Here is a 26935-nt window from a genome sequence, read left to right as displayed (position 1 = left end):
TAGCAGATCGCTCAAACCAGCCTTTTCTGTCGCACACCCACGTGCACACAGTGAACACACACACGCACACAGAGGGAGCGTGGCAAATTAATTTTTCTAGAATGTATGGCAAACAATGGACCATTCAGGCGTAATGTTCCTCTCCGCTGTCTTTGTCTCGCAGTCCCGTCCTGTGGACCCACCAACGTGTCGGCCTTCGCCACCACCTCCAGCAGCATCCTGGTGCGCTGGTTCGAGGTCCCTGAACCGGACAGGAACGGCCTCATCCTGGGCTACAAGGTCGGTTTGTGCCTTTTATCATCACTTATTATTTATTTACTAAGCAGTTAGTTGTTTTTTAGAGATGTGAGCTATTTCAGGCCGTATACAAAGCTGCAGGGTCACGTTTTAATTCTCTGTATCTCCCCCGGATCAGGTGGTGTACAAGGAGAAGGACTCTGACAGTGCCGTCCACTTCTGGACCGTGGAGGGGAACGCCACGCACAGCGTCCAGCTCACCGGTCTGGGGAAGTACGTGCTCTATGAGATCCAGGTCCAGGCCTTCACGCGGATCGGAGACGGACGGCCCAGCTCGCCGCCCATCCTGGAGAGGACTTTGGACGACGGTGGGTGAAACAATATTATCGCTACGATTGTTATTGAAACGTGAATACACTTGACAGCGGGGGTGTTGAAGTAATTTCTCCTGTGATATGAAATGTGGTTAGTTTTTCTTGTCTGAAAACATTAGAGGAGACGTGATACTTAGTCAGTTCTTTCTTTTCTTTGTGAATATAAAAAGTTTGCAAAGCTGCAAAGCCCAAAGTCGGCAGTGAATTATTGAGGAGCTGCAGCATTGGACAGTTTGAGGAAATGTGTTTTCTGAACAGAAAAGCTTGTAAATCTTTAAACACAAATTAAAATTATGAACCTGAATATGAGCAGAATGTTTCCTTTAACAAAGTCATGGCTCTTAGGAAAAGTACATATTTGTTTTCGTGGTGATCTTTGGGAATCTTCTTCTCACTACATTGGAATCATGAAATCTTGAGTCGTATTGAATATGTTGTTTTTCTGCTTCCCTGCAGTCCCAGGACCTCCGGTGGGTATCCTGTTCCCTGAAGTGCGGACCACCTCAGTCCGGCTCATCTGGCAGTCCCCCTCGCAGCCCAACGGCATCATACTGGGTTAGTAAAACAGAAAATCCTCCTACATTTCTCGGATCAAGTCTCAAATTCTGCGGTTCCTTTGAAACACTGCACACGTAGTTTTACTTTATTTAGACTTAATGGCTCATCAGGCCCACAGCTGTCACTCCTGATGACTCTCAACTGCTAAATACTTTTTTGTTATGTGTGTTTTTTCGCCTCCAACTTGATGGACTTGACATTATTAGTTGAGGGAAATCAAATCTTGTTATTTTCCACCGCTGCTGTAAAGGGAGTTGGATTCTGTTGTTAGCTAATAGGGGATTTCCGTGTGAGCGTTTGATTAATTATTCATCCGTCAGATCATGTATTTTAAATTGCATAATATGACAGAGGCACAAAGGAACAGATGCTGAAAGACAAAGCTGCTTGTTGCTCAGTTTGCGCTTCATCTAATTGTTAGGAGAAAAAAAACCCCTGCACAAACAATGAACGCTTCAAATTCCTAAAATAAATTTTTCAGCCCGAGATTTAATTAACCGCCGAGCGACTTCCTCCGATGAGATTTGTTTGATTCTTCTCTCCAGCGTACCAGATCACGTACCACCTCAACTCCACCAACACCAACACGGCCACAGTGGACGTGCTGAGCCCGAGCGCTCGCCAGTACACGGTGACCAACCTCAAGCCGGAGTCCATCTACGTGTTCCGCATCACGGCGCAGACGAGGAAGGGCTGGGGCGAGGCGGCCGAGGCGCTGGTGGTCACCACGGAGAAGAGAGGTAAACACAACTCCAATTAAATTAGCATTTGAATAAAAGATTTAAGACTTGGATTGATTATACATCAAAATAAAGCTTCTCAGAGCAGATACAGGTGTGTGATCACTGTAATGTGCCACGTCTCCATTGTGCTTAGTTCATTTCCAGTTAACAGTCCAGTGCGCAGATGTGTTTTCTGCCCTTTGGGTGTTTGTGGGACGCAAATCAGTCCATCTGCTTCCCTCCAGGCGCGCTGGCGATTGTTTACTCTGCAGCTATCGTTCCTCGGCTACTTTTCATTCGTCAGATTTGCACTTATTTATGTCCTCGTCTGTGCGACATAGCAAATGCAAATGCGAGCGGAGGGCAATAAGCAAAAAGTGCATATCTTTCAGCAACCGTTCCACGGGAGCCACAGCTGTTTCTCTCATTCTTTTCCATCCTTGCAGCATGAACTTGCCACGTCTCTCGTCCAACGTCTCTTTGCGTGCCTCTGTCTGTCTGTCCGTCCCTCCCAGCCCGACCGCAGCCCACCAGCCTTCCCATGGTTCCCCAGAAGGACGTCCAGGCCCGTCAGGTGTTGTTGTCGTGGGAGCCAGGCAGCGACGGCCTGTCCCCCGTGCGTTACTACACAGTGCAGCTTCGAGAGCTTCCTGAGAGCAACTGGACCGTCCACTCTGCCTCCGTCAACCACGAGGCCTCCTCCTACATCGTGTCCAGGTAGAGACGGCGATCAGCCAACGGCTCCCAGTCACAGCCTCGGGTTCATTCCCATCCCACTCATTACACTGAATGGATTTGTGTTTGTTCTCTTGAGATGAGGAGGTGGATAATAAATAAAAACAACAATCTCTCTTCTCACAGGACACATGCATTCACTTTAATACTGTAATCGCTCGGCCAACAATATCCTTACTTTAAAAATGTGTATTTGGTTCCGTTTAGAAAATAAACAATTAGTCAGGTTTCAGTTTGAATTTGCCAAATACTTTCTCTTTTGATGGTCGATCACAATTAATGTCCTTGTCCTGTGTCTCCGACCCGAAGGCTGAAGCCCTTTACGTCCTACCAGTTCAGAGTGAAAGCCACCAATGACATTGGAGACAGCGAGTACAGCGAGGAGAGTGAAGCCATCACGACTCTGCAGGACGGTAAGAGTGACATCATGAGAGGACGTCTTTATTCATAATGTAAATGTCTGATCATATATGACTATATTGACATTTTAGGAGATTTGCTTATTAGATTAATTGATCAGAATTAGATCTGAAGGAAGAAAACATACGATGCTTTTTCATGTTATGTCATTTTTGTGTTTTTAAAAGTTCTACAAAGTTAAAAGCCAGAATATCACAGCCTTAGCTCAGGATAAAGATTTAAACTTGGCTCCATACGAAGAAAAACATCCACCTACCAGCGCCTTTAAAACTCACTTATCATTGTTTAATCTGCCAAGTGTAAAAGTTATGGTTCTGGTTTTATAGGAAGTGATTTGTTTCACTGTCGAACCCAAAATGTCAAACTATGACTTAAACAAATTAAATATGTCTCTCAAATATACAGGACACAGTTATGTTTATATTAAATCTTTATTAATAGCTTCAATATCAACACTCATGTAAAAAAAAAGAAAGAGCCAAAGGTTTGTCTTTGTTCTGTGTTGTGAAGGGAACAGTGTGTTGTCTGCATGACTTACCCCCTGTTGAGCTACAGACACTGCTGGCAGAGCCACGCACCATCTGCAGTCACCGCAAGACAAGAGGGCAGCGGTAAAACCTTGGCAATGTTTGCACCAGAGTCGCTCTCACCGACTAAAGAAACTTTCGCTCCACTGATCTTTCCAGCTGCTGTTTTGTGACTCGTCACGTGAGCGTGGCGTTGTGTGTTGACGCCCCGTGAAGGCCACTGCACACCCACGGACAAAGCATCTTGAATTGTGCACGTTTTTTCGGGTCAACTTGGCTCATTCCTCTTCCTCTTTGTCGCTTCAGCGCCCGACGAACCGCCGGCCATCCTCTCCGTGACGCCGCACACGACGACGTCAGTGCTGATCCGCTGGCAGGTGAGTGCAGACAGTGGGGGGTTCTTGGTCCCAGAAAGGGGGCCGCTAATGAGAGAGCGTGGCCGTGCAGAGGGCTGTGCCTGACTACTCTCTCTAATAAAAAACACCCTCTCCCACACGCTCACCTGAATTAACAGGTCGTAAAGAGGAAAACAGGAGGCTCCCAGCCACAGTTTTACTTTGAGAACACTTGTAGAGTTTATAAGGATAGAGAGGCGCTTGCTCTCTCTCTCTCTCTCTCTCTCTCTCTCTCTCTCTCTTCTCCCCCGGGGCCTGCTCTCTCATGTTCCACCGGGGGGGGATTTCTCTGTGCTACTCACCTGAGGATGAGCTCACTCTCGCTGGAGCTTTATTTTATTTTTGTTTCAATTACAGTAAGTCTCTTCAGTGATGACACATTAGGAGACGCAGGGTAATGAAGTGGAGCTTTACAACGAAGACACACAAACAGTAAAATGTCTGTTAAGGTGAAAATTTACAGCTTAAGACCTCGTTAAGGGTCACACGCTGTGTTAAGAGGCTATTGCTGGAGATCAGTTCTACAGGGATCTACATTATAATAATGATAATAATATTAATACGATTAATTTGTAAAGCTCTTTGTAACTTTGTTTTGAAAAGTGTGAAACAGGATGAAAACAATAAACTCCATAAAATTGGAATCCCATCGTGAAGATAGACGCCAAATGATAACCTTTAATAAAAATATGTGTTTTAAGAAGTGATTTTAAAAGTCACTGATTCTCTAAGCCTCCGATTCTCAGGCGGTGAGTTCCTGAGCTCGTTCACCTTTTGTTCTTGAAGCGCGACCCTGGGATAACCAGCAGATCTGTGGTCGAGGATCTGAACGAGGCTGCCTCCGTAAGGGGAGGATCCATTCAGCAACGTAGCACGGAGATAAGCCATGAAGTGCTTTAAAAGTAATCAGTAAAATCAATTCTTAAAATAAATGGTGACCAGTGAAGTGAGGCTGAGACCAGGCTGATGTAATCTGGTCTCCTTGTGTTCGTCAGAAGCGGAGCAGCTGAATGTCTGTACGAGCAGAAGGCGTGAAAGGGCTTTTTTGGCCTCAAGCCTGAATACAAGGACTTGCAATAGTGAAAAAGGGAGATGAGATAAAGGATGGATGACATTCTCCAAATCAGAGGAAAGATAATAGATCTCATCTGATAGAAGCAAGACTGAACTGCATTGTCACTCAGTAGAGGCGATATCAAATTGAACACTCGTATCAGTTCCCTAAATGTGCCTGATTTCTATCATCGGGACCCATGAATTATTATTATAATCTGTGATAAATCTCGTACTGCATCCTTCCACCAAGTTTCGCCGTAATCGATCCAGTGGTTTAAACTTCTGTCGTACAAACAAACGGAGAGAAGAGGTGGAAACACAACATAACTACTTCCTGTGACTCTTTCCCCCGTCACAGCGCCCCTCTGAGGAGAAGATCAACGGGATCCTACTGGGCTTTCGGATTCGCTATCGTGAGCTGCTGTACGACCGCCTGCGGAGTTACTCAGTCCACGCCATCAGCAGCATGTCCAGCTGGGCGGAGCTCACCGGTGAGGAACAACTCCACCGCTCGCACTGTTAATGTCTGCTTTAACATTTACATTCAGGAACGACTGTCGGTACCTTGACTTAATTTCTAAATGTGCGGTATATGACTTTATTCCCGTCAGAGGATAAACTTTCACAAAAGGCCTTTATTCTGTGTCCAGACATCTCCCCCGCTGGATCTGATACTTCCCAGTGTGTGATCAGCGGCTATCAGCAGCAGGCTATTATTACGTTTACTCAGGAGTCTCTCTGTTTGTACAGCGCTGTGCAACTTAGCCTGTAATTTCACAATCACGGAGTCATTCAGGGGCTCGCTCAGAGCTGCCATCACTGAGATTATGTGGGTTTTGTCGACAGTAGCGATGCCCGTCTCGACAATGAGAATATTAGAACACTGTGTCCACTACTTTTTTTTATTTTCATTGCTTTCTATCTCTACCTCTCCACCGCAGCCCCCTACAGTATCCGGAATCTGAGTGATTCAACCCTGATCCAGTACGAGTTGGACAGTGAGTGTTGTTATCTCTCTCTCTCTCTCTCACACTCCCACACACTCATTAGCTTTTAAGAAAATCTTTCTTTCTTTGAATTTCACCATATGTCTCAAGCGCTCTGCAGCTTTGGATAATGATGCGGGGAAAGGCAGCGTACGGAGCACGGAACATTTGGCTGCATATATTCATATTTCCTCGGTACAAACACTTCTCCCGAGGCCAATGGAGGCACTTTGTACACAGACATTCTTGGACACTGACTTAACGAGCCTTCCGAGCCCAGCGCACTCCTTGGTTCGCACAAATCTGCTTATTTGGATGAGCACTACAAAAGCAGATGGCTGCACATACCTAACTTTGTCTACAGCCACATAATTGCGATGTCCCTGCATATTTGGAGTAGAAATCCCCCAAAGCTTTTTCCCAACACGAGAAACTCAGTGTTCACTCTCCTGCAGCAGTGTCCACGTCCTTGTTTGTGACATTTTCCTGAAAGTCCAGAAATCAGGAGGGGTTGCTCCGGATGTTCTCCAGAGTTGTTCCTGACAGGCCCTTAGCAAAATGGAGCAATTAGGCACGTTGATGGTGTTTCTAAAATGTGAACGAAGCAAAACTGGAAAATCGAGGCCAAAGTGCTTTAAACAAAAACATGTTCCTGTTGCTGTGAACACATCTGACCTCCTGAGATGTGAAAAGCAAACTCCAGAAAATGTCCAGACCCGTCTATCTTTCAGTTTCAGTCTGAAAACAGCTTCTCTGAATGTTTGTGCTTCCTGGAGGAAGGTGACCGACCTCCCCATTGGTTGTGAAATTAAACGTTTAAAAAGCACAATCCATAAGTTGCTGTAAAAACCTAATTTCTAACTTTGCATCCCTTTTTGTTTCCCTCTGCAGAGTTGAGTAAACACAAGCGCTATGAGATACGCATGAGTGTATACAACGCTGTGGGCGAGGGGCCAACCAGCCCACCGCAGGAGGTGTTTGTGGGAGAAGCAGGTATGTACACTTCCTGTCAACACAAAAACTGTTTGACCCCCCCCTCGACACAAGTGGATGAGACGTTTCCATACAGCTGTTGCTATTGGCAACCTGCGGGGTTTATATTATCTCAGGCTAAGATTTCAGAAGCAATTTGTCTTTCTTAGATCCCAGAGCTTTTTCTGTGACTGAGTCCAGGTTTTATTTTTGCTTCATGTCGTGACGCTATCCGTGTGCGTGTGTGTTGACAGTGCCTACAGCCCCGCCCCAGAATGTGGCCATTCAGTCCGCGACAGCCACCCAGCTGGACGTGACGTGGGACCCTCCACCTGTGGACGCACAGAACGGAGACATCCAGGGCTACAAGGTCCCGTCAACAGTTTTCATTTAAATCTCCAGCAAACATTTCCAAATGTCTTATTGGGCCCGGGAGAAACACATTTTATACACTCGCTTCTTAATAAGCAAGAATATTGTGCTCTGCTTTTATCATTATATAAATATTTTAATGTGTTTGTGGTTCACAAGAGAGCGCGTGCATTTGATGGTAATCACCATTAAATGCACATTTCTGCTGCTTTAGCTAACGCTGTTTTCCACAGGGGCTCTCAATGAAATCTTTCCTCCGCTGCTCACGAAAACATTTATAGGGAATAAAATGAAATTGCGCTCCCCCCCTTGAGGGAGTTTGAAACGGGACTGGGTTTTTATAAAAGCAGAAGCAGCGTCTGTGGGCATACGTTGATGTTTAGTTATGCCTCTGTTATCCCACGTAGGTTTACTTTTGGGAGTTCCAGCGCAAGAATGAGACGGAGCGGCTGCGGACTCTGTTCATGCCGGAGGGAGGAGTGAAACTGAAGAACCTGACGGGTTACACCACCTACATGATGAGCGTAGCCCCCTTCAATGCAGCTGGGGACGGACCCCGCAGCGCGCCAACCAGGGGACGCACTCAGCAAGCAGGTAGATCAAACCGCTGGATCCCGACAAGCATGCACCATATTTGCTCACCGTGAATGAGTTCAACGGCAGAGGCAGATAGTTGTGAATGTACATATGATGGAGAGGCACTGAGAAGATTGAGACAAGCTAAAAACAAATGAGGCGACAGCACGACACGACTAAAGCAGATAAATCAGAGCACAAACAGCCGTGTTCGTTCATTTGTCATATTTCTGTGCTGATGTTAGTTTGGAGAGTTTTTTTTCTCAAAGTGGATGAGTCAACCATGAGGAAAGACTTTGGATGATGCTAATCGTTGCTGTCAGCGTGCCAAACGCTGTTAGCGCAACCACACACTGAGCATAAGTTCCTAATCAGCCAACCCACTCTGAACCCGTTCGCTGAATCTCCTGTTTTGTCTGAAAAGTAGACGGCATCAAAATTCAGTGAGCAAGCGCTCTGTCTCGAGACGTGCTCCGTCTACACACACCACCAATCCAACGTTTCCCTTATGCATTGATCTTTCTTTCTCTCTTTCCTTCTTTCTGGTGCAAGTTTGCTCTTCATCTCAGACGAGTAGAAAGCAAGACAAGGAAGGTGTTTGCAGAGTCTCGGTTTCCCCTCGAGGGTTAGGGTCGTGAGAGGAGGAGGCAGATGACAAGCAGGAAGGGGGAGGGGGGGGGCTATGGAAACAGCTATCCCATCTTTTGAGGAAACAAAGAGACATTGTCTTTTGCGAGCGTCTCAACTCCTGCTCGACAAGTTTAAACACAACAGGGCAAACAGTGTTCTGAGCACAGCGGTGTCACAAGCTCAGTCAAGTGTAATGGGCCCCGGAGGCTGAGAATGGCCATTGTGATTGTGAATTAGAATGACCTGGGTCAGATAGTATTTTTATGTGCCGTTTAGCCTTTTAACCTGTATATGCAGTGTAGAAAAATTGTGGCGTTGACCTAATCAAGGCGGTTCAACCGGTGAACGAGGACACTCACTGCTCTCAACCGATCTCAGCCAATATCCCTGAGTTAGAACGCTGCCGCGCCAGCAAAGTGACAGCAGGAGCCGTTTCAAAGTGCCGATACAGACTCTGCTGAGGGGAAAGTAAAACTCCTTTCAAGTTTGCTAAACACAAAAATAAACATCTGCTGTAAAAATAGGAAATAAGAGCAGCAGCACAGATGTGTGGTACAGATGTTTGGACTGATTTTCTCAGCTCGGATCCCGAATGTCTGTCTATTGTAGTAGGACGCTAACTCACAAATATGCGCCTGTGATCCGAACTCTTTGTCAAATCCTTGAATCGTGGCTAATCTTTATTCCAGGCTCTCTACAGGCTCTCCGATGGCCTCCAATGAAGATCCTGGAAAACCTCCAACTCCCCTTAACCTACTTTATTGACCTTTGACCTCTGTGTCTTCCAGCTCCCAGTGCTCCCAGCTTCATTCACTTCAGTGAGCTGACCACCACCTCGGTCAACGTCTCCTGGGGCGATCCGACCTTCCCTAACGGCATCATCGAGGGCTACCGCCTGATCTACGAACCCTGCACACCTGTAGATGGTAAGCTCCCTCTCAACCATAACAACTCTGCTTAAAGTGGCTGCTTGCTTCTATTAAAAAAAAAAAGCTACATGCACACTACAAGATCTATAAAGATTATAAATTAATGTTAGTGCAGGATTTGACTTGTTTAGATCAATTTGAAATCTTGTGGTGTGCATTTATCACCTTGACCTAAACGGCTCATATGTCATCGCAAACTTACACGTCTTCTACTATCATCAAAAATAATACGTGTCTACAAAATGCAAACATGTTTCCCTCTACTAATTCCATTACTGTGTGTCTGTGTGTGTCTGTGTGTCTCTCGAGTGTGTTCCCACATTGCCCCGGCCCGTGTAAGACCTGCTCTAAATGTGCTGTGTTTGTCTAGAGTCTTCAGTGGCCTGTGCCGACTGTCTTCACTCCCCCTCCCCCCCAGGCGTCAGTAAGACAGTGACGGTGGATGTGAAGGGGAGCGGGCCCCTCTGGTTGAAGCTCAGGGACCTGGCCGATGGCATCACGTACAACTTCCGCATCCGGGCCAAGACCTTCATCTACGGGCCAGAGGTGGAGGCCAACATCACCACAGGCCCCGGAGAAGGTAGCGGCACTAGAAACTTGAAATATTTGTAATTACTGGTTTTAAATGCTTTACTCAAACGCTTGATTATTCTTCCTCAGGAGCCCCTGGGCCGCCTGGAGAGCCCTTCATCACACGCTATGGTTCAGCCCTGACCATCCACTGGACCAGCGGGGACCCGGGACGTACTCCCATCTCACGCTACGTCATCGAGGCCAGACCTTCAGGTATGTGCCTCGTCTGCGTAAGGACATCAGGCCATCACGATTCAAGAGTTTATTGTCACAAGCATACATTTGTAGATACATCCGATTCAAACAATGCTACCGTCATGGTTGTTGGCATGGTTGGAAAGGTTTGTAAGCAATACATCCACTAGAGGGCAGCATAGAGTCTAGAGTTTTGTGGAGAAGTTTGTGATCACGTACCTCGTGAAAGAAAAGCAAAAGCAGCCATTTCCTTAACGCGTTGTGGTCTGTGAAGCCATTAAATACATGAATGTTTGTTGAAATTTTTCCTTGTGTCTTATGATTGTCTCGCTTGAACTATTGGCTAACCTGCCCCCCCACGACTTCCTATGGTAATGCCCAGTTTCTGCACATATACCGAGGAAGCAAACAAAGAGCAGTGACAGAAGGCTCCTTTCCGTTTCCGAATAACCACGAGCATAAATAAGCCTTTCGATGCTTCGGTGTCAACATCTGCTGCCTCGGTGTCTACGTCCCTGGTTTTTTAACGGGTTATCGATCGAGGTGTTGCAGTTGAGCAAATTGGCATCCGGTTTCAATTGTGATTGACACCCTTGGGCAGGGTTAAGGGGGAGATGGATGGGTAGGCGGCTCACAGGGGAGGATGTGTTCCAGGACTTTTGGGTGAAAACTGAAAGGGGGGTACTTAATTCTATATTTAAGGAGCGTTAGTCAGGATTGTTTGGTGATATTGAAGTCCAGGTGACAGTGAATATGGTTAAACCAGCCCCACACACCCATTCCCCCTCATCTCCTCCGATGCATATGCCAAGCGTCGTAACTCTCTGCAGTCTCGTATAAATTGATGACTTGTTTTTGTCCTCGGATCAAATTACATCAGCTTTTCTAACTTTTGCCAGAGTTCAACAACATGACTGATGAACTCTGCCGCTTGTTTATGTTTGCGCGCCCCATTAAAAGAGTCAAACTCACATTGATGTTTACAAGCAGCGATGTGTAATAAATGGTCTCAGACAGGATTTCCAAAGCGAGCAGGAAGCCATCTAACATTGCTTAGTTTGAAATATGGCCACACCACTATTTATGATGTAGATTTGGTGGCTGTAAATTTTACGGGAGCAGTGAAATTGATGGATTGTGTTATATTTGTGGGAATTATGAATTACCCCTGGGAGCTGCCAAGCAGACCGGAGCCTTGCATCAAACAAACAACCTGTTAATAAAGATATAATGGCATTGTTTAAATGTTTTTGCGACTTCCGTAGTCTCCTCTGACCCTGAATTACGATTCACAGATGAGGGATTGTGGGATATCTTAATCAAGGACATCCCCAAGGAGGCGACGTTGCACACGTTCAACATGGACATCCTAAAGCAAGGGGTCAGTTATGACTTCCGGGTAATCGGAGTGAACGACTATGGCTATGGATCTCCAAGTCTGCCCTCTCCTTCCATATCCGGTGAGCTTTTGTGAATATTCTGTCGATTCAGACATCACAGAAACACAAGCAGATGTTTTCAATAAAACAGCAAATTGAAAAACCTCCCCTTGTTTGTTTTACCCAGCCCAGAAAGTGGCGCCGTTCTACGAGGAGTGGTGGTTCCTGGTGGTGGTGGCGCTGGTGGGGCTCATCTTCATCCTGCTGCTGGTCTTCATCCTCATTATCAGGGGCCAGAGCAAGAAGTACGCCAAAAAGTCTGAATCCGGTGAGTGCACACAATTTCACGATTAAATGGAGCGATTAACAATCACAGAAGGATTCTGCCTTACTTTTAAACTGATGCCAGACGGGGCCAAGAATCTGAAAAGTTTACTTTTTCTTAGAAAACAGAAACACTTTTAAATTACACTTTGGTTATTTGCAGTTATTAAATACAGGAGAAGTGAACTTGAGCTGTTTTTTGAGAAGGGGTATGTTCTGATTCTGAATAAAACTAATTATTGGCCGAGTGGCAGGAGAAGAACGAGTCAGAGCGGGAGCGACGTAGGGAAGCGGGAGCAGGGGGCATACTTGTCCATTCAGTGCAGCTCTGACATCAGTGGGTATTTCCCTTTGCTCAGCACTTCTGTAATAGCTGTTCAGCTGCCAGGCAGGGGGGTCCCTGCGGGTCACTGCCCATCTTTCTGACTGACAGAAAAAACAAGAGGTTCCTTCTCACTCCAACACAAAGACGCTCTCAAAGCCTCCATATCCCCCTCCAGGAATCTGGCCAGGGCCACTGGACCTACCCAGTGGTTTTTACTTTTCTGGGTATTTGCATAACCACCCATTGACCTCAAGTAGCCCTGCAGCAACCACGGAGGTCCTGGACCCCAGAAACTCTCAGGATCACTGAAGGATTTTCTAACCTGTAACATGGCACACACTGTTCTCCTGCTGCATGGAAAGCTCTGCACCATTTACATGTGTGATCCACAGACAGTGTTTATACTTGTTTATCATTTTGTACATGCTTTTCTATGAGTTTGCATACATTGAAGTCATTTTTACCAATAATCTAAACAAAGCTGTAAGGCTGGAGACTTGAGTCAGACTTAAACGCAGCAGTTCAACGTTTTGAGAAATGAGATTATTTGCTTTCTTGCCAAGTCGATACCATTCTCTCATCTGCGTGTTGAAATAAAGCTACAGGCAGCACCTGGTTTACTCTGCTAACAAAGACTGGGAAGGGGGGGGCGTGTGTGAGAATATCAGGTGCTCCTGTCATTTTCCAGTAAAGTAAAATGTCCCAGTGAGCTCATGTGAGAAAACAGAAGGAAAATGTCTGGAAAAAGCACAGCGAGCAAGTGGGCGTTTTGATGACTCATAACAAAAGAATACGATATCTCATGAGGAAGAAGAGGTGCTAAGATGCCGACGAAGATTATGAATGGAGTTCACGACTTAAAACCAGCTTAAGACTCAATAATTAACACCCCGTTTCCAGTGGTTATGCTAAGCTAAGCTACATATTTTGTGAGAAAAGAAGCATATTTCCCAAAATAATGAACAATTGCTTTAAACCATAAAGTTCTTGCAGGATAATCTGGACTTGTTTGACCTTTTTAAAAGTCTAATAATTATTATTATTTAAAGGAAAACATTACAATTTATTAATTTGTCTATTTTCCATCCCTTTTTGTTGACTAACTCGCTCACTGGCTGTGTCACCGATCACTTCCATTCATCCACGCACTAACCGCACTGTGTCCGTCCGACCTGTGGTCACACAGTGTCTCTCTACGTTTGTCCAGGAAACAACTCCAACTGCAACGCCCTGACCCACGGAGACATGGTCAGCCTGGACGAGGGACGGTTCCCGGCTCTGGAGCTCAACAACCGGCGGCTCTCCGTGAAAAACTCCTTCTGCCGGAAGAACGGCGTCTACACCAGGTCAGCGGTCCGCCCACTGACTGCACAGAAAGTGCAGACGGCTTTTAAAGTAGAGGCTTGATTTTACAAGTCTAAATTAAATAACCATGTGGTGAAAGAGTTGAATTATCCATGGAAACTCTTCCTCTTGCCTGAAAATATTTTCAGCTATCTAGAAAAAGAAAGAAAACATCCTCCTCCTGCAGACAAAAAGGAATCGAGTCCACTCTTCCTGCTATTTAAAAAAAGCAGCTTATAAACAGACTCACGGCAGATTTTCTTTTAATGAGCGTCTGCATTTCAGTGAATCCGTAGCCGTAGGACACGCTGAGACCGCGGCCTGGTTTACCGACACCTGTGCTCGGGGCGCTGCAGGGACACATCCAATTTTGGATCAGACTCGACACTTTGCTTTTTTAGAAGCTGTTTTTATGGCTGAGATGTGGATTCGGGGACAGCTGCGGTCATGTTGTTGAAGACAGTTGAAAGGTTTGTCAGCAGCGACTATATTTCATATGGATATCATATCGTTCTGCGGTTGGATGTGTGACAGGTGCACTCTGATGTCTCTCTGAAAGGAATGATCCTCCTCTCTGTGTGGGTGTACGTGCACGAGTCTGCGTGTCCGTATTATGAAAAGAACAGTGTTACCTCCACCGAGGAGGTTGTGTTTTCTTGTGTTTGCTTGTCTGTTTGCAGGATTGCGCAAAAACTGCTTGACGGATCACCATGAAACTTGGTGGAAAGATGAGATGTGGGTTAAGGAAGAAGCCTTTGAATTTTGCTGCGGATCCAGGAATCTTTCATCGCTGTCTTTAGCATTAGGAGATAGGGCGTTTTTTTGTTTGTTTATTTCTCAGGGAAGAATTCCTGGATCTTGATGAAACAAGTCAGGGATGTTTACGGGACTAAATCTCGATTTTAATCGTTGTTTCATAAGGGGACTGTTGTTGAGGTGTGTGCTCTACTGAGTTCATTCGGGGTTTGTGTGCGAGGATATGATCCGTTTGTTTGTGTGTCTGCATTCGTGCATGTGAGTGTGACCTTGAGGACAGATCAAAGCAGGTCCGGGGTCTTTGAGGAGCTTCCAGGGCAGCTTCCCATTATGTCTCCAGCTTGAAGGGGGAGGGGGAGAAGGTGGTGGGAGTGAAAGAATGTACAGATGTACTTTCGGAATCCGCTCTTTCAACTCAGCCCGCAGCGCCGGAGCTCAGATCCCAACACCTGAGCCGCCGATTATAGATTAATGCCGCATCTTGATCTCCGGTCTCAGAACACCAAAGACAGGATGGAGTCCTCTGCCTGGTACCGGGATCAGAAATCAAACAGTCTCTTAATCCCACTGTAGTCATTGTAATTCAGAGCTGTGTCAGACAGCTAATGCAGTTTACGGGTTGATTTTGGATGGAGATTTCCTCCATGTGGAGATCGTTTGCTCAGAGTTTAACACGAGGGCCGACGTGCACGGGAGGGAATCCGATCGACATCGCAGGGTCGTCGGTGCAGTTCACTTTCTGTGAGTGACAACTTAATCAGTGACTATTTAAACTGTCAATATGCCTTTTGTAGCCCAGTAAAGCAAATGGCCCAAAGAAGTGCAATGGTAACGCTTCACATACGCCTCTGATGAACAGATCCTGAAACTAGCACACGTGGCAGTTCATGTTTTGAAGCCTCCTGTTTGGCATTTTGTCCAGCGCCATCTTGGTTTTCAAAACCAGAAGTAACCATATTTGGAGGAGCGGGGGGGTGGAGCCTGACTGAGAGCTGGAGGATACTGCACACCCACCTACATCACTCACGTCACGCAGACCACATTGGGAGGTGGTCTGGGACGCATGTGGTCCCATTTGTGTGAACGTAACTGTGTCCTGGGCCACACTGAAGGACCTGCTACAGTTTTTTTTTTACACTTCTCAGCCCCCAGACATTAAATTATCCATACACAATATAAACTGCCATATGTTGATTAACTTTTTAATCCAAATGAGTAAAAACTTTACAGGATCCTGGGGAATTCTCTCATATATTTGCATATCGAGCGAGGAAGTGAGATCCGATCCCGAGCAGTTACTGGAGATGCATGCTGGATGCATTCTAATTACGAATTTAGAACTGTCCTCGGGATAGATTCTAAAACCAGGCCTGAACTTGGCCTCTGAGAACACATACACTTCTTCTTGGAATCAATCACATGAGTGCAAATGTGTTTGGGGCCTGAGGCTCCTGCTGGAGATCAATGTTTAAAACGCTGGTATGATACAGAGGGCAGGATTAACAGCATCGCTCCTGTGTGGCTTTGTATCTTTCTCTTTCAGATGTTTTCAAAACCTACTTTGACACACCAGTTTGCATTTTAAAAGGGTCTCGGTGAAGTAACTCGGCGTAGATTAACATGGTTTTAAACACTCTTGAGTGACAAAGCTCTTGAACACTTCAGACATGTTAATGAGTCCCTACAGGCAAACGGCAGCGAGAGGAGAGCTTGATAATGAGTAAAGAACGGGGGCAGATTTGATTTCACCCCGTGGCTCTCATTTCTTACCCGACATGCTGCTGACTGAGTTTTGCTGCGAGAGGATTAAGAGGACTCTTCTCGATGCGAGTGCGAGAGCTGATAAATAATTTACACCTCACTCGATATTTTGACGGCGCACGAGGGTCAAGGAGAACGTCTGAAAGTGGGCCGAGCTTCCTCCATGTTTCTGAACAATTCAGTTTATAACAATTCACAGCGCCGTCTCCTCTCGTGTGCTCTTTGTTTGCCAGTGTCATGAGGGGGACTCGCCAGGAGAACCGCTGACAAATTCATGTCATTTAAAGGCTGCGGTGGAAAGAACTCCTGGGAATTTCTGCACAGAGGAATTTTAAGTCTTCTTCAGTCGTCCATTCTTTACCAGAAAAGACTTGAAACCTGACAACAAAACTCGGATCATTGCACAGAGCTCGCACACACTCGAGAGATATCACTCAAATGAGCTGTAGTAGGAACATGTGTCGCTTGCATTTAAGTGTCTCTCTGTTGTGCACGTACCACTCAAATTAATTAACTCTAATCTGGTTTAATATAACTCATCGGGGGTAATTGAATTACAGCTTGGTTTGTGATTTCCCTGCGGAGTTTTCCATTTTGTCCACCAAAGCATCGCCCCTCGTGAACATTGCTCGGATTTACCCGCAACATTTCTGAAATGCTTTCACAATATGTTTATTCGGAAAAAATACTTATGCAAATGTGGTTTCGATGTGCACAGCGGCTGTGTGTGCTCTGCAGCAGCCGCTGCGCTGGCACGGGCTGTCGGCCCGACACCGCGGCCTGGAAAGTCAACAGGAGTCAGCATGTCCCAGTAGTCTCGGCCAAACCAGCACCAATCAGCAGAAACAGATGGGTGTTTGTTTAGCAGGAGCGGGGACACTGGAAAGTACGAAGGAGCTTAGGCTGCGAGAGATTTTTTGTTTTTTTCCCACTCTCGTATTTACTCAGAGAAAACCCCGCACCAGAACGCGCCATTTTAGGAATTGTTTTTTTCCCTGGTAATTCCTATTATAGTCTGCCCTCGCTTTTTCCTCATTCCTTCTTCCTCTCAGCTTTCACTTCCACTCAACACCTCTCCTCGACCCCATCCTCACCGCCCGCTGCTGCCCAACATCCTCCCTCCCGCTCAGTCCCACCGCTTGCACTCTTCAAACCTACACCTGGATGACACATTTGGTCGTCGCAGCACGCCACTGACAGTTTAAATCCTCGCCATCGCTCACGTTGGCTCGGATAACATTTGCCGGGGGGGAAAAGCCTGCAGGCTGCACATTTGTGTAATGACCCCTTGAGCACTGCAACAGTTCAATTTATAATTTAGTCACAAGGGCCCAGTGGTTTGACATTCCACAGCCCACAGTGAGGAGTGAATCGGGGGAATTATTCGTTCCAGCGGAGACTGAGAGCAGGCAGCCATCTCATGAGTGTCCCATGATTCTCATCAAGCTGCACTCCCACACGCACAGACAGTGATACATGTGAACCTGAGAGGAAGCGCTCGCTGTTCAGTCTCCCGCGCGTTACAGAAGCAGAGTTGTTGCATAGTTACCTGTTTATTTTAATCACAATCTGCTTCATTGTAGTATCTGAATTCGATGAAAGACGGCCCGAGGGGTTTTTAAAAAGAGAATCATGACAATTGAGGTAATTTTGGCCATCGATCCTGTTTGTTGTGATAGAATTGTACTCAGCGAGGTAATTACTGAGATTCAGGAGAAAGACAACATCAATACAGCTCAGTCTGATGTGGCAGGAACAACATCTGATAGCGTTCGTCCACAGCAACGACATGTTTGTGGGAGCTGCCTTAAATTCTATGATCACTCCACAAGCTTTGTGCCAGAGTCTTCATAATTTTACAGATTTGGTTGAAGACTTGGATGTGCATAGTCTGACTGGGATGTTGGAGGTTTGCACGACAGTAGTTTCACTTATGTGTCTGCACAGTATGCACTTTGTTTATCATAGTGATATAAAAGAATCATTTGAAGATTGGAATGATGTGTTTTGGTGTCACAGGATATCCATGATATTTTTAAGCTTAAATACTCGGGTGCTGCCATGACACACGCCTGACCAGCTCCCTGTTATTATCACCAATAGGAATTATGTCAAAAACTATGAAAATAAGTTCTAATAAACTGTAATTTTCCTTTAAATTACCTCATCTTCTATGGCTTCCATGAAATGCCAAAACATTAGGCGGGTGTGCGAACGTCTTTGGTGAAGAACAACAACAACCAACAGAATTATTCTCACCTCCTCTGTCCTTTCCCCAGGTCTCCTCCCAGGCCCAGTCCAGGCAGTCTTCACTACTCGGACGAAGACGTCAGCACAAAGTACAATGACCTGATCCCTGCAGAGAGCAGCAGCCTGACTGAAAAACCCTCTGAAATCTCTGACTCACAGGTGCAGTAGTGACAACACTCTCCTGTACCTGGCCTCTGTGTGTTAAACTGTCCACGGTGTGTCTGCGTTGTGTGTGTCTGTTGTAAGTGTTTGTACCGTCTCTGTGTGCACACAGCCATCACCTTGAATTCCTCAGGAATTCAGCTTTGCATTGTCAGCTGTGCGGTGTTTTGTGCCCGTCCATACTGTCCACGTGGTTTCCCCTTTGTCATCCACCTGAATGCATTCGACCCGCAGAGGTCGTGCGGTACGGCCACAGTGCTGCACGCGGAGAGATGAGAGATTAATGACTCACTGGTGGCAAAGCAGTTTCTAGACCATGTTGCTCTGCAAACATCCACCTGAGCTCCCGGCCACTGCGCTCAGCCACAGCACTTGTTATGTAAGAGGCTGAGGGCAGGCAAACCGTGCAGAATTTACTTTAGAGCTCAGGGAAGTCGCCGCTCCGTCCAGGCAGCTTATCCAGCTTTCCTCCTGGATCGTCAGTAAGTAAGGTCAGACTCAGTTCCACTAGGACACTTTATTGGCTTTTTACCCTCATTAGCATCGCGACTAGCAACAAATATATATTGTAGTTATGAGAGGACGCTGTCATAGACTGTGTAAAGATGGGCGATGCATCTCCACTTCCTTCTGTTGTATAAAAATGAAGCCAAAATATGCCGAATATGGACGCTGCCATCTTTTCACAAGTCAGTCACGGTTATCAATTCTGAATAACTGATTCAAACTAAACTTCCAGGAAAAATTTGTTCTGGAACATACATCAGTGTGACCCATACTGCAGCCAGCCACCAGGGGGCGGTCGAGATGATTTGGCTTCACTTTTTGGTGAGCTGCCATGTCGTTCCATCTTTATATAATTAAATAAATTTATGATCAGGCCTGAAAGATAAATAACAGCCATTACTAGAAAGGCCTAACTTGTGTTTGTTATGTGCTGAGTCAAACTACTTTTGCCCTCTGAGTGAGTGTAATTGATCAATTGTGTGTCTCTCTTGTTTTCCTCCATCGATCAGTCTGCGTGCCACCCACCATGAAGTCTGATTTAACTTTTATGTTTTTGTTTCTGTGGGTTTTTTCCTTTTTACCCCCCTTGTGCTGTGATCTGAAATGTTTCTTCCCTCGATGTTGTTTCTGTTTTTTGTTTACGTCGCCTCCCGCCCCCCCCGGCTCTCTGCTGTTTGAGGTGAAACCATCTTGCGGCCCCCGTGTCACATGAAAAGCATCGGGGGGGCGGGAAGTTGTCCTGAATTCTCTTCCTTCAGTGTTTCCTTTCATGTAGGAATCCTTACCTCTGGGAAGTTCCCACATTTTCTCGGGGAACATCAAATACGTCCCTGGTGTGAACGCCGCACGCAGCCAGACATCTCTCCCCACCTGAACTTATCGAAGACCTAAATCCCATTTCCAGATCAAATGAAAATCTCTCTACAATGAATCGCTACGGACAGGACCTTTCGCGGCGCGATAACAACCCCCTCAAATGAAGCATTTCGACATGTCATCGGCTGCCTGGCGTATCTACCATTCGCACTTGTGCATTGTCAAACACGGCCCTAATGCAGTGACCGCCCCCTGACGACGCCTGCCTCGCTGCCACGCCGCACATCCAAGGGCCTGACGTTAGCTTTGATGGGATGAAAAAAATAACACAAAGTGCTGCCTGTTATGCCAGGGCTCCGCTGCCGTGCCCCTGACAGGCCACCGTATCAGCACCCAATGGTGCTTTGGAAAAATCCTGGAATGTTCTTTGAAGTTTTATTGAGCGGATAACTCGGAGCTATCAGTATGACATTGTGCCGTCTGTCCTCTTTAATCCCCGGGGCCTCCACCAGCAGGTATAAGTTGACTATTGTGCTCCTCAAGAGGGGATTTGGAGGAAACTAACATTGACTTCGGCAGCACCATTACTGCTCCACTCCCCTGCAGGTCGAGGCCTATTGACGTGTATTTTTCCCCTTTAGTGTGAAGGCTTTCTAATTTCCTAAGGTTGTCTCCGTGACGATGTCTTTGTTTCATTTAGGGCCGAAGACAGATGATCACATCATGTGTGATCTGTGTCAGAGATGGATTGTAGATTATGGTTTTCTCTGCTCTGATTCCGTGGGAGAGAAATGAAAATGCTCTCCCTCACACGCTTTCTTTTTTTCTTTCTTCCACCATCTCTCTCTCTCTCTCTCTCTCTCTCTCTCTCTCTCTCTCTCTCTCTCTCTCTTTCTGTTTCTGTCTGGGCTGCCGTTGCTTTTTTTGGCCGGGGTTCAACTCAGAGTATTGTCTGTGATGTTCGGATTGTCTCTCGTGACAGGCTGATGTCATAATCCAAAAATAAAGGAGCATCATGAAGCCAAGTAAATTAGATTTTATTCATCCTAGTTTAATGACTTGTGTAGACTTCAGGGTGGCGGCGAAAAAAGGAAAGATGAAAACTAGACTCAAACTCAAACTACAGACAGATGACACATTAAAGGAGAAAACCCAGAAAATATACATATGCTTCCGTCTCTTTTAAAAGTGAGTCATCCAGCCTGAGACGATCAAAAGCCCAAATCCCTTTGATTACAACTGCTCTGATGGATCAACATGTGTACATTATGGTTGCAGTAGGGGATTGGAGTTGCTAAGGAGGTCTGTAGCGCCGCCTCGACGCAGCCAAACACACACCGCCCCCATTCCTATTTCTCATCCGCAGGGAAATAAATCTAAAAACAAACAAATGTGTGTTTACTGAGAATGTCTGGACTTTTTAATCTCCCCCACCCCCACCCCCCGACCGTCCAACCCCACATACACTGTTATTGTCTCTCTCCCCCGGGAACCCCTGCTGTGTTCACTTCATCAATGAGAGTGACATAGACAACCCCCTCCACGTTGAAATAATCCATAACTATAGGACAAAGGACTGACCCACTCTGTGGTATTGGGTTATGCATCAGTGTTTTGGGGGGGGAGGGAGGGGGATGGGAGCGCTGCGAGCGAGGAGATTGTTGTGTCAGTCTTGTGCTGTTATATAAACCACGGGAAAGGGAAATTCTAATTTATTCACAAGGCGTTTGAACAGTCGGTGAATTTTAAAGGAGCTTAATCAAACTAATTCGAGCATAATTGGAAAAGAAGAAAAAACAATCTTCAACGCCATCTACGATGACAGCAGATGTCGAGGTCAAAGGTCAAAGTTCCTCGAGATAGATTGTCTGAACATCTGCCGATTTGCCTCATAATGACCAATTCATCTCTGAATAGTCATTTTGATACGCCTCCATTCTCCTCCTGTTTTTATTGTCACTCACATTGTTTCTTTATCTTGTGATGTGTGCGACTGTAAACAGGAGCACGGGGGCAACTGCATTATGCTAATGACAAAATAAATGACTGTCAAGAGGTTTCACCAGTTAATTAGATGGATTTCTCTGCTTAATTTAACATCATAATGATGGAAAAATGTTTAATAATTGACACTGGCAGGCTGGCATATGTCTGTCTCACATAAACAACATGGTGGCTCCCTGGAGGCCGAGGTGCGAAGCTGCATTTCATGCCCGAAGCCTGGTTCTCTTACAGAATGCTGCTCCAGTAATTAGCTTGTAATGAGTTTAAGTAAGGAGCCACTTCACCTGCCATGTCCCCCTGGAGGCAGATCTTTGAGCATCTCCACTCAGGGTTCCTCAGTTGCATCCTTGAGATATTTCTGTTTAAGTCTGATGATGAAACCAAAGCAAAAGGAGGGCAGATTGCAGAGTGGTGTGCACTTGTATCTGGAACATTTGAAGCCTCAGAACATCTGTTGCTCACACTTCACGGCCAAGCAGCGACAGCACAGGAGTAGGACGCAATCCATTGTGTCAACACTTCATCTGTGCCACTACCACACCTCACACACACACATACACACACACACTCACACTCACACACACTCACAATTAGAGTGGTGTTTCATCTCTCAATGCAGTGTTAATTCTTCCTGAGTGAGGTAATACCACTTGAAGTGGCTCAGTGTGTCTTGTCGGTCCGATGTGAATGGATCTTGTTGTGCTGTTGTTGTGTTGCTAAACACACCGGCATGATTGGAATGCTTTTCAACACTAGTTGGCCTCAGGTGTTTACAACCGGGAAACAATATTACAAACGGACACAAGCACACACACAACCGGTGATGCGTCTCAAACTCCGATTTCCTTATTGAGTCGAACAACAGTGTATAAACAAATCTCAAAAGAAAATACGTTCTTCCGAATTGATTTCAGGATGTTGAGGGTAAATATTGCTGTGCACGATGTCTGCCTTTGATAATTTTAGGGAATGAAGGGGGTGGGATGTGCATGTGAGTGTGTGTGTGTGTGTGTGTGTGTGGTGGGGGGGGGGGTCACTTTCCTTTGTTTAGAATCAGGAGAGGATCAAAAAGCACGACCGTTCCCCCTTCTAATTCAACCCAAGCATTTTCAGTTTGGACCTTTATAAACCCGGCTGACATGTTACAAAAATAAAGAAAAGCCTTTGTGTAGGGGTTTGTCATCTGGAGACGAGAACCATGTTGAGTCAGAGGGAAATCGGAGACTCCCGCCATATGTGTCACATATGTGCCATGCAGCAAAAGCTCTGAGTACTGGAGCGCATTCTTCACTCCAGCAGCAGCAGCAGCGGCCAAGTTGCTTTATGAGAAGATGGAACATATGAGGAACAAAGAACCCAATCATCAGTGTCATCTCAGCAATGTAAAAGGAACAGGTTTACTTCAGTGTTTCTCACTCAGCCTGCAGCGAGGTGCAGGGTCAGTGACGGGAATGTGCTGAGAATTATTATCATCTCTTTTGCACATGACTTAAAACCTAGGAAATAGATCCTCTTCCTACTCAGTGAGTTCATCCAAATCAATTCTGTGTTTCCTAAATCTATTATTAGCGCAGTATCCACGTGGAATGCCAAAAAAGGATCTAAACACATATCTGTATACATATTTATGTTTTTTTTATCATCATCATCATGACTGGGCCATTTTAACCACTCTGTTATGGTGATGTACTGTAAAACCCATTGTTTTGTTCACCCATAGGAGGCGCTGGTGTTTTCATATGGGACAGTTGGCCTACATACACTTCCACTGCATTTGGTGAGGTTCCTGTGGCTGCCTGCTTTGAATGTCTGTAGCCTGATAGGCGACCGGTTCCTACCGCTGGTCCCTATTCAACCCTCTCCCTGAGATTCCCATGATAGGTTTATTTTTCTGTGGTGCACTGTGCTGTACAACACGTGGTGAGATTCAGAGATGAACGTGTGTTAAGTCCGGCGACTGAAAGATAAAACTGACCTGTGTCATCCTGTGTCAATGGTTTTCAGTGCACGCTTCAGTAACAAGTCATTCCTTCCGTAATCATGCTTTGACCATTCTTGACGTCCATGTCATGTTCTCATGTGATGTTTTTGTGCCGTGTTGTAAATGTGCGTGTGCATGTGTGTGTGTTGCTCAGACAGGGACGATTGTGTGACTTAATGAATTTGCTCACAATAATTCAATAACTTCATGTTCATTTACATTTAGAGCCTCAGCATTTCTAACTGCTCTCCATGGAAACACTGCAGCATCTTCCCTGCTCCAAGTCCACAAATCAATGTTTCCTCTTCTGCTGTCTCTCACAGGGCAGCGACAGCGAGTACGAGGTGGACCCCAACCGACAGAAGACCCACTCCTTCGTCAACCACTACATCAGCGACCCCACCTACTACAACTCTTGGCGCCGCCAGCAGAAGGGCATATCCCGGGCGCAGGCCTACAGCTACACCGAGTCTGAGTCGGGCGACCCGGACCACTGCGCCCCGCCCCCGCTGCCTCCTCTACCGCCGCTGCCGCCCCAGCTCAGTTCACCCAGCCCCCAGCCCCAGCAGGCCCAGGGCCAGCCCCAGGGTCAGCCCCAGGGTCAGCCCCAAGGTCAGCCCCAGGGCCAGCCCCAGTGCCAGCCCCAGGGCCAAGGCAGCCTGTTTAGGCCCAAAGGTAGCCGGACTCCCACCCCCTCCCAGCAGAGCTCCAACCCCCCCAGCCAGCAAAGCACCCTCTACAGGCCCCCGAGCAGTCTAGCACCGGGATCGCGGGCCCCAATTGCCGGCTTCTCCTCCTTTGTGTAAAAAAAAAAAAATGCTGAAAGGGACAAGAAAATTTCTGGAAATATCTACCCAACTTGTGTTGAAGGAGAACATTGCATTGCCTAATGCGCAGTCAACCCGATCAAGTCTTCTGTCTTTCCTTGTTTTCATTGCTTCTCTTTTTCATATGTTACGTTTTCTTACTCAGCCTGGATCAACACTATGAGACCTTGACCTTTAGCACTTCTTCTGTCTGATGAGTGTTCGTGTGCTAATGTAGACTTCGATTTCTTTCACCGGTTGATAAAAATACTCTCTGCGACGACTAATTCACTTTTATTTGGCTAGTTGAACTATTTGCATGACTTTTTCTTACATTTATTTCCTACTCTTTTGTTACTTTTGTTGGAGCACATTCAAATGGTCATGTGTCTGATTATGTACAAAGCCACAAGAATCTCTGAACACACATGCATATAAATATACATATATATAGTAAATGTACCTAGAAGACAAAATCATGCCGATGCTGAGTATGCATTGATGGAGACTGATGATGAAGGAGGAGCCATGTTCGTGAAACGAAAGGACAAACGTTTGTTTGGAAGGCCTGGATGTAAAAACAAAAAATAAAGAAGAAGAAAGAAAGGGCGGACGTGGATGTGGGATTAATGCCAAATCAAACATATTTTAACGTGTTGGCTGGAAGAGTTTAAAGTGGACATCGGAGACGCAATCTCCATGGAAACGGCTCTCTGGCCTTTAGCACACATACGTAGAAAAGTAGGACACCATTCGGCCGTGGCGGGTCGAATGTGACTGCTGTGCCTGAAAGGTCCTGCGGATATATGAAATGAGTGTATATCTGTTGAAGTGATTTAGTCTTTTTAAGTCTTTTTTTTGTGAGTGTATTACAGTGAATCAAAGATGCCTTGATAGAGAAATACTTATTTATGATATCTGGCACCTGAAAATGCTCACGGTGCCCCGGACTGTGGCATCGTGATGGCTGGCCTCGCGCCACGAGAGCCATCTTTTAATCCGGACAGATGTGGGCCGTGAAATTCGTTTGCATACACAACCCATAGGTTTGTTTTTCTGCACCCTTTGCTGGCTCTCGTATAAACACACACAGTCTGTCTCATTCTGCACACGTCTACTGAGAATGCTTTGAAATGTCCAAAACTATCTGCAGCAGAATGGGACTGTTACATGTGGGCGCTGTTGCTGGTCCTGCTCAACTGTTAGCAGAGGGATTCTGACGAGAAACAAAGAGGATGTTTCCTGTTTCCTGTCCCCCCCCACCCCCCGGCTGGTCGAACTCTCGTCTGTCACGGATCACTACCGAGAGATGATGTCACCTCTTTCCCCTTTTTGTGTAATCAACTGCTCTGTACTATTCAGGTGTGGCTGTGCCGTCCCAAATGCTAATGAGTGTGTGTGCGTGTGTGTGTGTGTGAGTGTGTGTGATGACAGATCATTCACCGTGTCTGGTTGTAAAGACTTTGTCCTGCAGCAACTGTAAACCTGCCTGGAGTGACGCCACGGAGGCTTGGCACCGTCCAGCCGCCTGCCACGCGTGCTCGTACCGCTATAGTGAAGACTCAGTGGTGTGTGTTCCTAGTTTCCATTGTTTAAAAAAAAAAAAGGAAGTAAAAATTCATCTGCTTATTTTTTATTTTTCTCTCTGTGGGGTGATTTCATTGTACGCAACAAACGCTTATCATGCAGAATCTGAATGAATATATGATCACAGTACATTTCTGAAAATAAATTATTTTTCAATGTTAGCTCTTTCTGACGCTCAATGGCAAACTGTGCGAGGGTGGGGGGGGAATTCAAATCATCATACTGTTGACGCAAGTCTGAAAATACAGTCTGTGTATTTATTTATATCCTAGTCATTCAGAAATACAGAAGATCCTATTGCTACTTTTATTCCACAGCCCAGCTCGACATGGCCTCCACCTTAAACCATAGTCTTCTCATTTTCAGTCCCGATCCTGAGAGCTGGGTCCACGAAGGCCGAACCTGAAATGAATCAATCAAATGGCAGAAAAAAAGCACTTTATTATTAACATGGTGACACAAATATCAAAGGAAAACATGCACAAATGTGAGACCTCACAACCAGCAGCGTCCTGTGTATAAAATGTTTCGTGTGAGCATAGAGCGAAGATCTACTGACGCCTAATTACTTGATGAAATTCCACCTAACCAAGTGATTCTCAGGGCTGCGATAAATTGGATCAGATGCTGTGGCAATCCTGTTATCTGGCTACAAATGCCCCCTCCTGACTTCCTC

At 46.0% G+C, this 26935-nt stretch overlaps 1 protein-coding gene across 6 annotated transcripts in view; it reads left to right on the top strand.

Moving 5' to 3' along the window:
- sdk2b (sidekick cell adhesion molecule 2b) overlaps positions 1–26420 on the top strand; it is a 237956-nt gene extending 211536 nt beyond the window's left edge. The window contains exons 26-46 of one of the 6 annotated variants that reach the window (XM_035144858.2): positions 164–279; positions 416–605; positions 1068–1166; positions 1715–1909; positions 2407–2608; positions 2936–3039; positions 3880–3950; positions 5383–5515; positions 5966–6022; positions 6902–7003; positions 7237–7352; positions 7762–7948; positions 9349–9486; positions 9908–10069; positions 10150–10275; positions 11553–11717; positions 11824–11964; positions 13472–13631; positions 18426–18555; positions 23606–23662; positions 24190–26420. In XM_035144858.2, the coding sequence (XP_035000749.2) occupies positions 164–279; positions 416–605; positions 1068–1166; positions 1715–1909; positions 2407–2608; positions 2936–3039; positions 3880–3950; positions 5383–5515; positions 5966–6022; positions 6902–7003; positions 7237–7352; positions 7762–7948; positions 9349–9486; positions 9908–10069; positions 10150–10275; positions 11553–11717; positions 11824–11964; positions 13472–13631; positions 18426–18555; positions 23606–23662; positions 24190–24672 (3134 nt within the window). In that variant the 3' untranslated portion in view covers positions 24673–26420. Of the gene's footprint in view, positions 1–163; positions 280–415; positions 606–1067; positions 1167–1714; positions 1910–2406; positions 2609–2935; positions 3040–3879; positions 3951–5382; positions 5516–5965; positions 6023–6901; positions 7004–7236; positions 7353–7761; positions 7949–9348; positions 9487–9859; positions 10070–10149; positions 10276–11552; positions 11718–11823; positions 11965–13471; positions 13632–18425; positions 18556–23605; positions 23663–24189 lie in introns of all 6 variants that reach the window. The other 5 variants (XM_035144857.2, XM_035144856.2, XM_035144861.2 and 2 more) reach the window with 5 other exon arrangements.
- Positions 26421–26935: the final 515 nt, after the last annotated feature.

The sequence above is a fragment of the Hippoglossus stenolepis genome, chromosome 21, assembly GCF_022539355.2.
Source record: "Hippoglossus stenolepis isolate QCI-W04-F060 chromosome 21, HSTE1.2, whole genome shotgun sequence".
Taxonomy (NCBI): Eukaryota; Metazoa; Chordata; class Actinopteri; order Pleuronectiformes; family Pleuronectidae; genus Hippoglossus; species Hippoglossus stenolepis.
This window is presented reverse-complemented; position numbering and strand designations above follow the sequence as displayed.